The 16,712-nt window shown below is 44.3% G+C and overlaps 1 protein-coding gene across 2 annotated transcripts in view; it reads right to left on the minus strand.

The window, feature by feature from the left end:
• LOC139539405 (tyrosine-protein kinase RYK-like) overlaps nucleotides 1-16,712 on the minus strand; it is a 180,687-nt gene that overhangs the window by 78,409 nt on the left and 85,566 nt on the right. For both annotated transcript variants that reach the window (XM_071342306.1, XM_071342307.1), the window contains exons 3-7: nucleotides 12,290-12,389; nucleotides 9,504-9,635; nucleotides 8,135-8,197; nucleotides 7,491-7,629; nucleotides 2,298-2,398 (exon numbers count right to left, since the gene is read on the minus strand). In XM_071342306.1, the coding sequence (XP_071198407.1) occupies nucleotides 2,298-2,398; nucleotides 7,491-7,629; nucleotides 8,135-8,197; nucleotides 9,504-9,635; nucleotides 12,290-12,389 (535 nt within the window). The remainder of the gene's footprint in view (nucleotides 1-2,297; nucleotides 2,399-7,490; nucleotides 7,630-8,134; nucleotides 8,198-9,503; nucleotides 9,636-12,289; nucleotides 12,390-16,712) is intronic.

Genomic DNA, 16,712 nt, shown 5'->3' on the forward strand with positions numbered 1-16,712 from the left:
TCCCCCATCACAGACATTATCTTGTTTGGTGGAGGAATGCAGCTCTGGTGACAGAGTAGATCAGGCTGTAGGGAGGAAGAGACACAGACATATGACCATGTCCCATTATACCAGAACCCTCCCTGAGGCTATAAAGACAGCACCAAGCTAGACTTGGCGTCCACAGCTTACGTCCCCACCTAATACGTCCCCACCTAATACGTCCCCACCTAATACGTCCCCACCTAATACGTCCCCACCTAATACGTCCCCACCTAATACGTCCCCACCTAATACGTCCCCACCTAATACAGTTGAAAGTCGGAAGTTTACATTCACTTAGGTTGGAGTCATTAAAACTTGTTTTTCAACCACTCCACAAATTTCTTGTTAACAAACTATAGTTTTGGCAAGTCGGTTAGGATATCTACTTCGTGTATGACACCTACTTTTCCATTTCCTAATAATTGCTCCCACAGTTGATTTCTTCAAACCAAGCTGCTTACCTATTGCAGATTCAGTCTTCCCAGCCTGGTGCAGGTCTACAATTTTGTTTCTGGTGTCCTTTGACAGCTCTTTGGTCTTGGCCATAGTGGAGTTTGGAGTGTGACTGTTTGAGGTTGTGGACAGGTGTCTTTTATACTGATAACAAGTTCAAACAGGTGCCATTAATACAGGTAACGAGTGGAGGACGGAGGAGCCTCTTAAAGAAGAAGTGACAGGTCTGTGAGAGCCAGAAATCTTGCTTGTTTGTAGGTGACCAAATACTTATTCTCCACCATAATTTGCAAATAAATGCATTAAAAATCCTACAATGTGATTTTCTGGATTTTTTTCCCTCATTTTGTCTGTCATAGTTGAAGTGTACCTATGATGAAAATTACATGCCTCTCTCATCTTTTTAAGTGGGAGAACTTGCACAATTGGTGGCTGACTAAATACCTTTTTGCCCCACTAAGTAAAGCAAGAAAGTTCAAAATAGACGGGACTTAAAAATGGCATGCAGCATAAAGGAGACTTACTGGAGATGTATCAAGGAGTTAACAGCCAATGTCCTAAGGAGCTGTCCAAAACAACTTGTTAGACCAGGACAATGACCTGTTAGCTACTGCAGCGGATACCATGAGACGTTACCGGATAAGACGATACCGGATACTATAAGACGTTACCGGATACTATAAGACGATACCGGATACTATAAGACGATACCGGATACTATAAGACGTTACTGGACAAGACGTCAGTGGATACTCTACGACGTCACTGGACAAGACGCTACTGGAAACTATACGACGTTACCGGATAAGACGTTACCGGATAAGACGTTACCGGATACTATAAGATGATACCGGATAAGACGTTACCGGATACTATAAGATGATACCGGATAAGACGTTACCGGATACTATAAGACGTTACCGGATAAGACGCTACCGGATAAGACGTTACCGGATAAGACGTTACCGGATAAGACGTTACTGGATAAGACATTACTGGATACTATAAGATGATACTGGATAAGACGTTACTGGATACTATAAGATGATACTGGATAAGACGTTACTGGATAAGACGTTACTGGATACTATAAGATGATACTGGATAAGACGTTACTGGATAAGACATTACTGGATACTATAAGATGATACTGGATAAGACGTTACTGGATAAGACGTTACTGGATACTATAAGATGATACTGGATAAGACGTTACTGGATAAGACGTTACTGGATACTATAAGATGATACTGGATAAGACGTTACTGGATAAGACGTTACTGGATACTATAAGATGATACTGGATAAGACGTTACTGGATAAGACGTTACTGGATACTATAAGACGTTACTGGATAAGACGTTACTGGATAAGACATTACTGGATACTATAAGATGATACTGGATAAGACGTTACTGGATACTATAAGATGATACTGGATAAGACGTTACTGGATAAGACGTTACTGGATACTATAAGATGATACTGGATAAGACGTTACTGGATACTATAAGATGATACTGGATAAGACGTTACTGGATAAGACGTTACTGGATACTATAAGATGATACTGGATAAGACGTTACTGGATACTATAAGATGATACTGGATAAGACGTTACTGGATACTATAAGATGATACTGGATAAGACGTTACTGGATAAGACGTTACTGGATAAGACGTTACTGGATAAGACGTTACTTGGATGCTGTTATTTTCTGAGTGTAAATGGGAAGGATCTTACTGTTTCTTTCTTTCTCTGTGTGTTTTTGTGTGCGTGGACATGTACATAGCTGCGCTGGTGTGTGTGTGTGTCTTACTGGTGACAGCACTGGCGTTGTTGGGTGTGTCAGCTCTCAGGTACTGGGTGGTCTGGGTGGACGGCTGGGACAGGCCCTGGGAACTGCCACTGTCTGAAACACTGGACGAAAGGAAGGGAGAGAGAGATGAGAACAATACTCGTGAAGAAAGCAAGGACAGAGTGGAGAGAGAGAGATAACAACTCATGAAGAAAGCAAGGAAGGAGTGGAGAGAGATAACAATACTCATGAAGAAAGCAAGGAATGGAGAGAGAGAGTGAGATAACAATACTCATGAAGAAAGAAAGGAAGGGGAGAGAGAGAGGAAGCAACACCTGCCACTTCACAAACATCATTATAAAAAGGTAACGCCGTCTCTGTTCCTATTGGCCACCTAAACACCTGCTCTGCTCCTATTGGCCACTTAAACAGTCCTTCATACAGATAGAGAACCCTCCCTGCTCTAATTCTCCCCACCGCTGCTGTTCAAGACAACGTTTCACGAAGTAAATCCTGTTTAGCATCGTCCTACTTAAAAACAACAACAAGAGTTTGTCTGTTCACTGCAAACATCTCACCAACAAGTCTGATCAAATCTAACCAAGTCTAATAAAACAGCATTAAAACAACTCGATTTATCTCAAATATTACATTAGAGAGATGCCTGGCTGGCTGTGGGAGCATGTGAGACACGTTGTTCTGCTGTGTGAGAAAGAGAGAGAGAGAGAAAGGAATGGAAACAGGAGAGAGAGAGAAATGGAAAGAGAAGACAGAGAGAAATGGAAAGAGAAGACAGAGAGAAATGGAAAGAGAAGACAGAGAGAAATGGAAAGAGAAGACAGAGAGAAATGGAAAGAGAAGACAGAGAGAAATGGAAAGAGAAGAGAGAGAAATGGAAAGAGAAGAGAGAGAAATGGAAAGAGAAGACAAAGAGAAATGGAAAGAGAAGACAGAGAGAAATGGAAAGAGAAGACAGAGAGAAATGGAAAGAGAAGACAGAGAGAAATGGAAAGAGAAGACAGAGAGAAATGGAAAGAGAAGACAGAGAGAAATGGAAAGAGAAGACAGAGAGAAATGGAAAGAGAAGACAGAGAGAAATGGAAAGAGAAGACAGAAATGGAAAGAGAAGAGAGAAATGGAAAGAGAAGACAGAGAGAAATGGAAAGAGAAGACAAAGAGAAATGGAAAGAGAAGACAAAGAGAAATGGAAAGAGAAGACAAAGAGAAATGGAAAGAGAAGACAAAGAGAAATGGAAAGAGAAGACAAAGAGAAATGGAAAGAGAAGACAAAGAGAAATGGAAAGAGAAGACAAAGAGAAATGGAAAGAGAAGACAGAGAGAAATGGAAAGAGAAGAGAGAGAAATGGAAAGAGAAGATGAAGAGAAATGGAAAGAGAAGACAGAGAGAAATGGAAAGAGAAGACGAAGAGAAATGGAAAGAGAAGACAGAGAGAAATGGAAAGAGAAGACAGAGAGAAATGGAAAGAGAAGACAGAGAGAAATGGAAAGAGAAGACAGAGAGAAATGGAAAGAGAAGACAGAGAGAAATGGAAAGAGAAGACAGAGAGAAATGGAAAGAGAAGACAGAGAGAAATGGAAAGAGAAGACAGAGAGAAATGGAAAGAGAAGAGAGAGAAATGGAAAGAGAAGACAGAGAGAAATGGAAAGAGAAGACAAAGAGAAATGGAAAGAGAAGACAGAGAGAAATGGAAAGAGAAGACAGAGAGAAATGGAAAGAGAAGACAGAGAGAAATGGAAAGAGAAGACAGAGAGAAATGGAAAGAGAAGACAGAGAGAAATGGAAAGAGAAGACAGAGAGAAATGGAAAGAGAAGACAGAGAGAAATGGAAAGAGAAGAGAGAGAAATGGAAAGAGAAGACAGAGAGAAATGGAAAGAGAAGACAGAGAGAAATGGAAAGAGAAGACAGAGAGAAATGGAAAGAGAAGACAGAGAGAAATGGAAAGAGAAGAGAGAAATGGAAAGAGAAGAGAGAAATGGAAAGAGAAGACAAAGAGAAATGGAAAGAGAAGACAGAGAGAAATGGAAAGAGAAGACAGAGAGAAATGGAAAGAGAAGAGAGAGAAATGGAAAGAGAAGAGAGAGAAATGGAAAGAGAAGACAGAGAGAAATGGAAAGAGAAGACAGAGAGAAATGGAAAGAGAAGACAGAGAGAAATGGAAAGAGAAGACGAAGAGAAATGGAAAGAGAAGACAGAGAGAAATGGAAAGAGAAGACAGAGAGAAATGGAAAGAGAAGACAGAGAGAAATGGAAAGAGAAGACAGAGAGAAATGGAAAGAGAAGACAGAGAGAAATGGAAAGAGAAGAGAGAAATGGAAAGAGAAGAGAGAAATGGAAAGAGAAGACAAAGAGAAATGGAAAGAGAAGACAGAGAGAAATGGAAAGAGAAGACAGAGAGAAATGGAAAGAGAAGAGAGAGAAATGGAAAGAGAAGAGAGAGAAATGGAAAGAGAAGACAGAGAGAAATGGAAAGAGAAGACAGAGAGAAATGGAAAGAGAAGACAGAGAGAAATGGAAAGAGAAGACGAAGAGAAATGGAAAGAGAAGACAGAGAGAAATGGAAAGAGAAGACAGAGAGAAATGGAAAGAGAAGACAGAGAGAAATGGAAAGAGAAGACAGAGAGAAATGGAAAGAGAAGAGAGAGAGGCAAGACAAACCGAGGATTCTTTCCAACAATGACCTGAGATAACAGACTGACAAGGAGCTGATCTGAATCTACCAAGATGGAATCCGTGGCAGAAATGATTAAGTAGAAGCTGAAATACACAGTGCAGTATTAATTCAATAATCTGAACTCCTAACACCTGGCGCCATCCTTTACGGTGTTGGGATGTTTTCTCTCAGAGTACCTGGACAACTGATCTAGGATCAAGTCCCCTTTCTGATCCATTAGGAGTTAAAAAAGGTCAAACTGATCCTACATCAGTACTCCTGTTGTTCTGATAAGCAAACTAATACAGCTGTCTACTCTACAGATACCCGGAGGGGACAGTTTATTTATTAGCTTCGTAAACATTGAGCAGGTTTCAACTCGCTCTCTAAATCTATCTAAGCACAATATCTTTGGAAATATTGTGTTGGCTCACGAGGTACTGGGTATGAGCAACACTAGGGCTGGCATAATTCGCGTATAATGATGGTTATGGATGAAGACAGTCGCGAAAACAAGTCATAAATGTTTTTTTGTTTTTTTATGAAATAAATGAATATAATTGCGTTTGAAAAGAACAGCTGACTGAATACGGGCCTGCTGGGGCATTCATGTGGTTCGGTCCGTTTCTGCTGTAACATGGACTCTACAGTAACACGGACAACTCTGCTGCTCCTTACTGAAACGAGACCGTTTTAGTAGCCCCTCCCTGCAGCAGCGGCACATTCAGGAAGGAACGGAGAGAACTTTAAAAAACGCAACATTTTCTACTATCCTCGTTCCTTACTGCTGCATATATATATATATGTGTGTGTGAGCACACACACACACACAACGCACACACACACAGTGCATTCGAAAGGTATTCAGACCCCTTGACTTTTTCCACATTTTGTTACGTTACAGCCTTATTCTAAAATGTATTAAATTATTTTTTCCCCCTCAATCAATCTACACAATAATAATTTAGACATTTTTACACTAAAAAGAAAAGCAATATTTACATAAGTATTCAGACCCTTTGCTATGAGACTCGAAATTGAGCTCAGGTGCATACTGTTTCCAATGATCATCCTTGAGATGTTTCTACAACTTGATTGGAGTCCACCTGTGGTAAATTCAACTGATTGGACATGATTTGGAAAGGCACACACCTGTCTATATAAGGTCCCACAGTTGACAGTGCATGTCAGAGCAAAAACCAAGCTATGAGGTCGAAGGAATTGTCTGTAGAACTCCAAAACAGGATTGTGTCGAGGCACAGATCTGGGGAAGGGAACCAAAACGTTTCTGCATCATTGAAGGTCCCAAGAACACAGTGGCCTCCATCATTCTTAAATGGAAGAAGTTTGGAACCACCAAGACTCTTCCTAGAGCTGGCCACCCGGCCAAACTGAGCAACCGGGGAGAAGGGCCTTGGTCAGTGAGGTGACCAAGAACCCGATGGTCACTCTGACAGAGCTCCAGAATTCCTCTGTGGAGATGGGAGAACCTTCCAGAAGGACAACCATCTCTGCAGCACTCCACCAATCAGGCCTTTATGGTAGAGTGGCCAGACAGATGCCACTCCTCAGTAAAAGGCACATGACAGCCCGCTTGGAGTTTGCCAAAAGGTACCTAAAGACTCTCAAGATTCTCTGGTCTGATGAAACCAAGATTTTACTCTTTGTCCTGAATGTCAAGCATCACGTCTGGAGGAAACCTGGTACCATCTTTACGGTAAAGTATGGTGGTGGACTGAATGTCCTTGAGTGGCCCAAGTAGAGGCCGGACTTGAACCCGATCGAACATCTCTGGAGAGACCTGAAAATAGCTGTGCAGCAACGCTCCCCATCCAACCTGACAGAGCTTGAGAGGATCTGCAGAGAAGAATGGGAGAAACTCCCCAAATACAGGTGTGCCAAGCTTGTGGCATCATACCCAAGAAGACATGAGGCTGTAATCGCTGCCAAAGGTGCTTCAACAAAGTACTGAGTAAAGAGTCTGAATAATTATGTAAATGTTATTTCAGCATTTTATTTTTGCTTTGTCATTATGGGGTACTGTGATGTCATTATGGGGTACTGTGATGTCATTATGGGGTACTGTGATGTCATTATGGGGTACTGTGATGTCATTATGGGGTACTGTGATGTCATTATGGGGTACTGTGATGTCATTATGGGGTACTGTGATGTCATTATGGGGTACTGTGATGTCATTATGGGGTACTGTGATGTCATTATGGGGTACTGTGATGTCATTATGGGGTATTGTGATGTCATTATGGGGTACTGTGTGTAGATTGATGAGGGGGAAAAAATATGTGATAAATTTTAGAATAAGGCTGTAACAAAATGTGGAAAAAGTCAAGGGGTCTGAATACTTTCTGAAGACAATAATGTTTTCTAACCTTTATTTATAAAGTGGAGAGGGGTGGTTATCATTCCACTCCATGTTATCATTGAGATCACATCTCTTTTCAAAGAGAGACCTGGTAAATGTGTGATATATATATATGTGTATGTGTGTGATATATATTCATTCAGAACCCCAGTACTAACCTGTGGTCCAGTTCTACTCTCTTCATGCTGTGTAGATGCATAACAGCCAGAACAATGGCTACCAGGAAGATGACAGCGCAGCACACCCCGACACTGATATAGAACACCCTGGTGGACGTGGTGGGAATGGACACTCCATCTGGCGGAGGGAAGACACCACAGACCAAATCATTTATTGAAAATATACAAGAGAGGGAGAGTAAAGAGGGAGATATGAAACACAGACAAGGAGAAAATACCAAGGGTTTGATTCTGAAAGCGCTCCCCTCGGGGTACCTGTAAAAGTCTCTCCTTACACCCACTGTCTTTATGAAAGCTTTCATCTCTGTGTCTGTTAAAAGCCTCTCGTCTAGCTTACGTATCCACTCCGCCCCCACCAGTCTCCACTCCGCCCCACCAGTCTCCACTCCGCCCCACCAGTCTCCACTCCGCCCCACCAGTCTCCACTCCGCCCCACCAGTCTCCACTCCGCCCCACCAGTCTCCACTCCGCCCCACCAGTCTCCACTCCGCCCCACCAGTCTCCACTCCGCCCCACCAGTCTCCACTCCGCCCCACCAGTCTCCACTCCGCCCCACCAGTCTCCACTCCACCTCACCACCCCTCTTCAGTATATGCTGTGGTCCTATGGACAGGCCGACTTACTCTCTGGCCGCGGAACAGTCTTATTGTTGGAGACGGGAGGCATCTTCAGATCAGGATCTATTCCTGTTAAGAGAGAAGAAGAAGAAGAGTCAGACAGGAAACTCATCAAAAACCAGCCAGTGGAAATGCTGTCATTGTAGATACTATCAGTAAACAGGATGGAGAAGTAACAGGAGTCAGCGAGACCTGTGTCTACAAGGCACCAGCCATGATACAACAACTGACAAACTGACCATGTCTCAATCCCACTTTATGGGGCCAAGATGTGATACAACTTGGAAAGGGTACTACTTTGGGGATGTATTTTATGAGAAACTAAGTTAGTACAACCCAAGCCAGCTGCTTAACAGCACTGGACAGACAGACACACACACACAGAGACAGAAAGAGGGAGACACAGAGACCGACAGAGACACAGAGACCCAGAGACCGACAGAGAGAGGCACATAGAGACCGAGACACAGAGACACATAGAGACCGAGACACAGAGACACAGAGAGAGAGACAGAGACACAGAGCGAGACACAGAGAGAGACACAGAGACCCAGAGACCGACAGAGACCGACAGAGACCCAGAGAGAGAGACAGAGACACAGAGATAGACACAGAGAGAGAGAGAGAGAAAGACATACACAAACACTAATCTCCTTGCCATCTCTTATTTGACTCGTGCTTAAAATAAGCAGAGTTTACATTAATTGTCCGTTTCCTCGGAGCGAGCATATGACCAGTAGGCAGTGGGCCAGAGGAGCCAGCGTGTGTGTAATTACCTAGAGTAGGACTGAAAATAGCAGCAGCAGAACTGAAGACAAACCGTTTCATTGCCCTCAGTATAACCCTTCCATTAACTCAGCACTAGCGCCTGAGGGAGAGGACCACGCCAAGGATCACACATTTGATTACCATTCAGAATGCCGTTGTTGTCCCCCCCCACACCTCATTAAAGAGCAAGGACACCTATGTAGTAGACACACAGGGACAGTGACCACAGACACGTATGTAGTAGACACACAGGGACAGTGACCACAGACACGTATGTAGTAGACACACAGGGACAGTGACCACAGACACGTATGTAGTAGACACACAGGGACAGTGACCACAGACACGTATGTAGTAGACACACAGGGACAGTGACCACAGACACGTATGTAGTAGACACACAGGGACAGTGACCACAGACACGTATGTAGTAGACACACAGGGACAGTGACCACAGACACGTATGTAGTAGACACACAGGGACAGTGACCACAGACACGTATGTAGTAGACACACAGGGACAGTGACCACAGACACGTATGTAGTAGACACACAGGGACAGAAAAACTCCTTCACTCTAAAATGCAGTAGTGACAGAAAGTCTTACGTTTGTGACATATTTTCCTCCTCTTGAAGTTGAGCACTGTAAAGTTGTTGGAATGGATGGTGAGGTTGAGTTGTACCGTCAGAACCGCTTCCCCGTCCACCTTTCCTGAGCAGAACAGGTCCACTCTGAACACTACACACACACACACAGAGAAACAGAGAGACCGAGAGAGACAGAGACAGCGAGAGAGAGAGAGACACAGCGAGAGAGAGAGAGACACAGCGAGAGAGAGAGAGACACAGCGAGAGAGAGAGAGACACAGCGAGAGAGAGAGAGACACAGCGAGAGAGAGAGAGAGACACAGCGAGAGAGAGAGAGAGAGAGACACAGAGAGAGAGAGACAGCGAGAGAGAGAGAGAGACAGCGAGAGAGAGAGAGAGACAGCGAGAGAGAGAGAGAGAGAGAGAGAGAGAGAGAGAGAGAGAGAGAGAGAGACACAGCGAGAGAGAGAGAGAGAGACACAGCGAGAGAGAGAGAGAGAGACAGCGAGAGAGAGAGAGACAGCGAGAGAGAGAGAGACAGCGAGAGAGAGAGAGACAGCGAGAGAGAGAGAGACAGCGAGAGAGAGACAGCGAGAGAGAGACAGCGAGACACACCGAGAGACAGCGAGAGAGGGGGGGGACAGAAAGTACCACTGATATTTATCTGTTTATTTATCTTCCCCTACTATAGCTGATTACGCAGTACCTGCAGAAAGTATTCATACCCCTTGACTTATTCCACATTGGTGGTGTTGGAGGGCCAGTAGGAGGCACTCTTTCCTCTGGTCTAAACAAAGATCCCAATGCCCCAGGGCAGTGATTGGGGACACTGCTCTGTGTAGGGTGCCGTCTTTCGGATGGGACGTTAAACGGGTGTCCTGACTCTCTGAGGTCATTAAAGATCCCATGGCACTTATCGTAAGAGTAGGGGTGTTAACCCCGGTGTCCTGGCTAAATTCCCAATCTGGCCCTCAACCATCACGGTCACCTAATAATCCCCAGTTTACAATTGGCTCATTCATCCCCCTCCTCTCCCCTGTAACTATTCCCCAGGTCGTTGCTGCAAATGAGAACGTGTTCTCAGTCAACTTACCTGGTAAAATAACGGTAAAATAAATAATAAAATAAATAAATAAATAAAATTGTTGTTAGAGCCTGAATTCAAAATGGATTAAATGTTCTCTCCCACCCATCTACACACAATTCCCCATAACAACAAAGTGAAAACATGTTTTAAGGCATTTTTGCAAATGTATTGAAAAATAAATACAAAAATATCTAATTTACATAAGTATTCACACCCCTGAGTCAATACTTTGTAAGTCTATAAGAGCTTTCCACACATGGATTGTGCAACAATTGCCCATTATTCTGTTCAACATTCTTCAAGCTCATGTCAAATTGGTTGTTGATCATTGCCAGACAACCATTTTCAGGTCTTGTCATAGACTGAAAAGTATATTTAAGTCAAAACTGTAACTCAGGAACAGTCACTGTCTTCTTGGTAAGCAACTCCAGTGTAGATTTGGCCTTGTGTTTAAGGTTATTGTCCTGCTGAAATGTGAATTCATCTCCCAGTGTCTGGCGGAAAACAGACTGAACCAATAAACTCTTTAACTGTTTTAAAGTCACCATTGGCCTCATGGTGAAATACCTGAGCGGTGTCCTTACTCTCCGGCAACTGAGTTAGGAATGACGCCTGTATCTTTGTAGTGACTGGGTGTATCGATACACCATCCAAAGTGTAATTAATAACTTCACCATGCCCAAAGGGATATTCAAAGTCTTCTTTTTATTTAATGTGTACCCATCTACCAATAGGTGCCCTTCTTTGTGAGGCATTGGAAAACCTCCCTGGTCTTTGTGGTTGAATCTGTGTTCGAAATTCACTGCTGGACTGAGGGACCTTACAGATAATTGTATGTGTTGGGAACAGAGACGAGTTGGTCATTAAACACTATTATTGCACAGAGTGAGTCCATACAACTTGATAAGCGCATTTTTACTCCTGAACTTATTTAGGCTTGACATAACAAAGGGGTTGAATACTTGACTTAAAACATTTCAGATGTTCATTTTCTAATAATTTATAAACATTTCAAAAAACATATTTCCATTTTGACATGTTGGGGTTTTGTGTGTAGTGACCTTAAGTGTAAAGTCAGGCTGTAACACAACATGGAAATAGACCAGGGGGGGAAATAGACCAGGGGGGGGGGAAATAGACCAGGGGGGGGGGGAACTAGACCAGGGGGGGAAATAGACCAGGGGGGGGGAAATAGACCAGGGGGGGAAATAGACCAGGGGGGGAAATAGACATGGGGGGGAAATAGACCAGGGGGGGAAATAGACCAGGGGGGGAAATAGACCAGGGGGGAGGAACACTTTCTGAAGGCTCTGCAGCAGATATTTTAACACCTGAAACGTCTCTTTCAACACCTTTGTGAGTGTAATGTTTACTGTTCATTTCACTCGCTTTGGCAAAAGTAAACATGTTTCCCATGGCAATGAGAGAGAGAATAACATAGAGATGTATTGCCACATGAGAGTGACAGAAGACGACAGGATTACATTGGGCTGCCCTTTAACCTTTCTCTTCAGGGTCTGGGGCCAGGTCACTATGACAACCGGTGATGGAAAAGGACTATATTTGATTGGTTGTTCGACCGACCTAGCAACACACATGAGCCTGATGGCTGGTCCTACTAAACAAGGATACATACGTTTCATAATACAACAGAATATTTAGGCTAAAGACTATTATAATAGCCGAGGGTAATGGGAGGTGGTGATTGGTAGACAGACCTGAGGCTGTGCGAGGCACCTCCCCTTGGTTAGAGATGTTGCTCTGTGGTTGGTTCATAGCTGCAGGGTTGTCTACGTGGAAACCCATCCTGTAATCAACCTGCAGGAGAGGAGAGGAGGATTAGTGTGTGTGTGTGTGTGTGTGTGTGTGTGTGTGTGTGTGTGTGTGTGTGTGTGTGTGTGTGTGTGTGTGTGTGTGTGTGTGTGTGTGTGTGTGTGTGTGTGTGTGTGTATCAGCGATGGTTTAGCCTATTGACTGGTGTCCCGCAGTACAGGGCAGAGAGACGGCGGGGCAGAGAGACGGCGGGGCAGAGAGACGGCGGGGCAGAGAGACAGCGGGGCAGAGAGACAGCGGGGCAGAGAGACAGCGGGGCAGAGAGACAGCACGGCAGCGAGACAGCACGGCAGCGAGACAGCACGGCAGCGAGACCGGGTTAGGGGAGGGTTTAGCCGGCAGGGATGTCCTTGTCCCATCGCACACTAGCGACTCCTGTGGCGGGCCGGGCGCAGTGCAGGCTGACACGGTCGCCAGGTGCACGATGTTTCCTCCAACACATTGGTGCGGCTGGCTTCTGGGTTAAGTTGGCATTGTGTCAAGAAGCAGTGAGGCTTGGTTGGGTCGTGTTTCGGGGGATGCACGGCTCTCGACCTTCGCCTCTCCCGAGTCCGTACGGGAGTTGCAGCGATGGGACAAGACTAACTACTAATTGGATATGAAGAAATTGGGCAGAAAAAATATACTTAAATGTTTTAACTATCTGATGTGCTAGATGCCTTGCTTATGTTTGATGTAAAAAAAAAACTTTTTTTTTTTTTTTTTTAAATCCACTGGATCTGATATACTTTATCAATTTTTACTGCAGCTCTCTGCCCCTCTGATGAATCACTGATCCATATTTATAACCTAATGATTATATCTGGTACTGTCCACAAGGTTTGGCAGGCCCCTTCACATAGGTCGTGACCCTTGTGACCTAAATCATTATCCGCCTATTTCTAAACCTTCTCGCCTGGCTAAAATATTCGATTCTTTGAACTGTATTCTAAAATGTACATCAGTCAGGTTTTAGACCAGGTTATAGCTCAATCTCTGCTGTATGAGCCTAGTTATAAATGATGTTAACTGTATGGATAAAAGGCAACATTGTGCTTCCCTCTTCATTGACCTGTCAAAGGCTTTCCAAGCGGTCGATCACTCACTGCTAATTCAGAGGCTTTCCATAGTGTCGATCACTCACTGCTAATTCAGAGGCTTTCCGTACCGTCGATCACTCACTGCTAATTCAGAGGCTTTCCTTACATTTACATTTACATTTTAGTCATTTAGCAGACGCTCTTATCCAGAGCGACTTACAGTAGAGTGCATACATTTTATTACATTTTTTACATCCTTAACGTTGATCACTCACTGCCAATTCAGAGGCTTTCCGTACCGTCGATCACTCACTGCCAATTCAGAGGCTTTCCATACTGTCGATCACTCACTGCTAATTCAGAGGCTTTCCGTACCGTCGATCACTCACTGCTAATTCAGAGGCTTTCCGTACCGTCGATCACTCACTGCTAATTCAGAGGCTTTCCGTACCGTCGATCACTCACTGCTAATTCAGAGGCTTTCCGTACCGTTGATCACTCACTGCTAATTCAGAGGCTTTCCGTACCGTTGATCACTCACTGCTAATTCAGAGGCTTTCCGTACCGTCGATCACTCACTGCTAATTCAGAGGCTTTCCGTACCGTCGATCACTCACTGCTAATTCAGAGGTTTTCCTTAACGTTGATCACTCACTGCTAATTCAGAGGCTTTTCATACCGTCGATCACTCACTGCTAATTCAGAGGCTTTCCATACAGTCGATCACTCACTGCTAATTCAGAGGCTTTCCATACAGTCGATCACTCACTGCTAATTCAGAGGCTTTCCTTACCGTCGATCACTCACTGCTAATTCAGAGGCTTTTCATACCGTCGATCACTCACTGCTAATTCAGAGGCTTTCGTCAATTGTCCTAGACAGGGCTGCATGTCACTGGTTTAAACAGGACCTCACAGATAGAACTCAATATGCATCTACTGATGTAAAACATTTAACCTACACTTGTATTCTGATAGTGTCGTACATGATAGTGCCCCCACAGTCAGCTCTCTGAACTACAGTCTGCCTTTGTATTACAGAAAAACTTTGACCGGAAATGAGTACTGAATGCAGGTAAAACTAAGTACATGTTTTCTCAAAATAACTCTGATGATTTCAGCATACGTACTATGGACGGTGCCCATATTGATCGTGTCCCTAATTACAAATATATGGGCCTCTGGCTATATGAAAAGCGGTCTTTTAAAATGCATATTAGAAGAGTTAGTTAAGAAGCTGAGAATAAAAATGGGCTTCTTCTGTAGAAATAGGTCCTGCCTCTCGCTACATAGTAGAAAGCAGTTGGTTGGTCGTCTGTGATGTCATCACCACATTCTCTACCAGACAGTTGGTTGGTCCTCTGTGATGTCATCACCACATTCTCTACCAGACAGTTGGTTGGTCCTCTGTGATGTCATCACCACATTCTCTACCAGACAGTTGGTTGGTCCTCTGTGATGTCATCACCACATTCTCTACCAGACAGTTGGTTGGTCCTCTGTGATGTCATCACCACATTCTCTACCAGACAGTTGGTTGGTCCTCTGATGTCATCACCACATTCTCTACCAGACAGTTGGTTGGTCCTCTGTGATGTCATCACCACATTCTCTACCAGACAGTTGGTTGGTCCTCTGTGATGTCATCACCACATTCTCTACCAGACAGTTGGTTGGTCCTCTGTGATGTCATCACCACATTCTCTACCAGACAGTTGGTTGGTCCTCTGTGATGTCATCACCACATTCTCTATCAGACAGTTGGTTGGTCCTCTGATGTCATCACCACATTCTCTACCAGACAGTTGGTTGGTCCTCTGTGATGTCATCACCACATTCTCTATCAGACAGTTGGTTGGTCCTCTGTGATGTCATCACCACATTCTCTACCAGACAGTTGGTTGGTCCTCTGTGATGTCATCACCACATTCTCTACCAGACAGTTGGTTGGTCCTCTGTGATGTCATCACCACATTCTCTACCAGACAGTTGGTTGGTCCTCTGTGATGTCATCACCACATTCTCTACCAGACAGTTGGTTGGTCCTCTGTGATGTCATCACCACATTCTCTACCAGACAGTTGGTTGGTCCTCTGTGATGTCATCACCACATTCTCTACCAGACAGTTGGTTGGTCCTCTGTGATGTCATCACCACATTCTCTACCAGACAGTTGGTTGGTCCTCTGTGATGTCATCACCACATTCTCTACCAGACAGTTGGTTGGTCCTCTGTGATGTCATCACCACATTCTCTATCAGACAGTTGGTTGGTCCTCTGTGATGTCATCACCACATTCTCTACCAGACAGTTGGTTGGTCCTCTGATGTCATCACCACATTCTCTACCAGACAGTTGGTTGGTCCTCTGTGATGTCATCACCACATTCTCTATCAGACAGTTGGTTGGTCCTCTGTGATGTCATCACCACATTCTCTACCAGACAGTTGGTTGGTCCTCTGTGATGTCATCACCACATTCTCTACCAGACAGTTGGTTGGTCCTCTGTGATGTCATCACCACATTCTCTACCAGACAGTTGGTTGGTCCTCTGTGATGTCATCACCACATTCTCTACCAGACAGTTGGTTGGTCCTCTGTGATGTCATCACCACATTCTCTACCAGACAGTTGGTTGGTCCTCTGTGATGTCATCACCACATTCTCTATCAGACAGTTGGTTGGTCCTCTGTGATGTCATCACCACATTCTCTATCAGACAGTTGGTTGGTCCTCTGTGATGTCATCACCACATTCTCTCTCAGACAGTTGGTTGGTCCTCTGTGATGTCATCACCACATTCTCTATCAGACAGTTGGTTGGTCCTCTGTGATGTCATCACCACATTCTCTACCAGACAGTTGGTTGGTCCTCTGTGATGTCATCACCACATTCTCTACCAGACAGTTGGTTGGTCCTCTGATGTCATCACCACATTCTCTACCAGACAGTTGGTTGGTCCTCTGTGATGTCATCACCACATTCTCTACCAGACAGTTGGTTGGTCCTCTGTGATGTCATCACTACATTCTCTACCAGACAGTTGGTTGGTCGTCTGTGATGTCATCACCACATTCTCTCTCAGACAGTTGGTTGGTCGTCTGTGATGTCATCACCACATTCTCTACCAGACAGTTGGTTGGTCGTCTGTGATGTCATCACCACATTCTCTATCAGACAGTTGGTTGGTCCTCTGATGTCATCACCACATTCTCTATCAGACAGTTGGTTGGTCCTCTGATGTCATCACCACATTCTCTACCAGACAGTTGGTTGGTCCTCTGTGATGT

Source organism: Salvelinus alpinus, chromosome 15 (genome assembly GCF_045679555.1).
Source record: "Salvelinus alpinus chromosome 15, SLU_Salpinus.1, whole genome shotgun sequence".
Taxonomy (NCBI): Eukaryota; Metazoa; Chordata; class Actinopteri; order Salmoniformes; family Salmonidae; genus Salvelinus; species Salvelinus alpinus.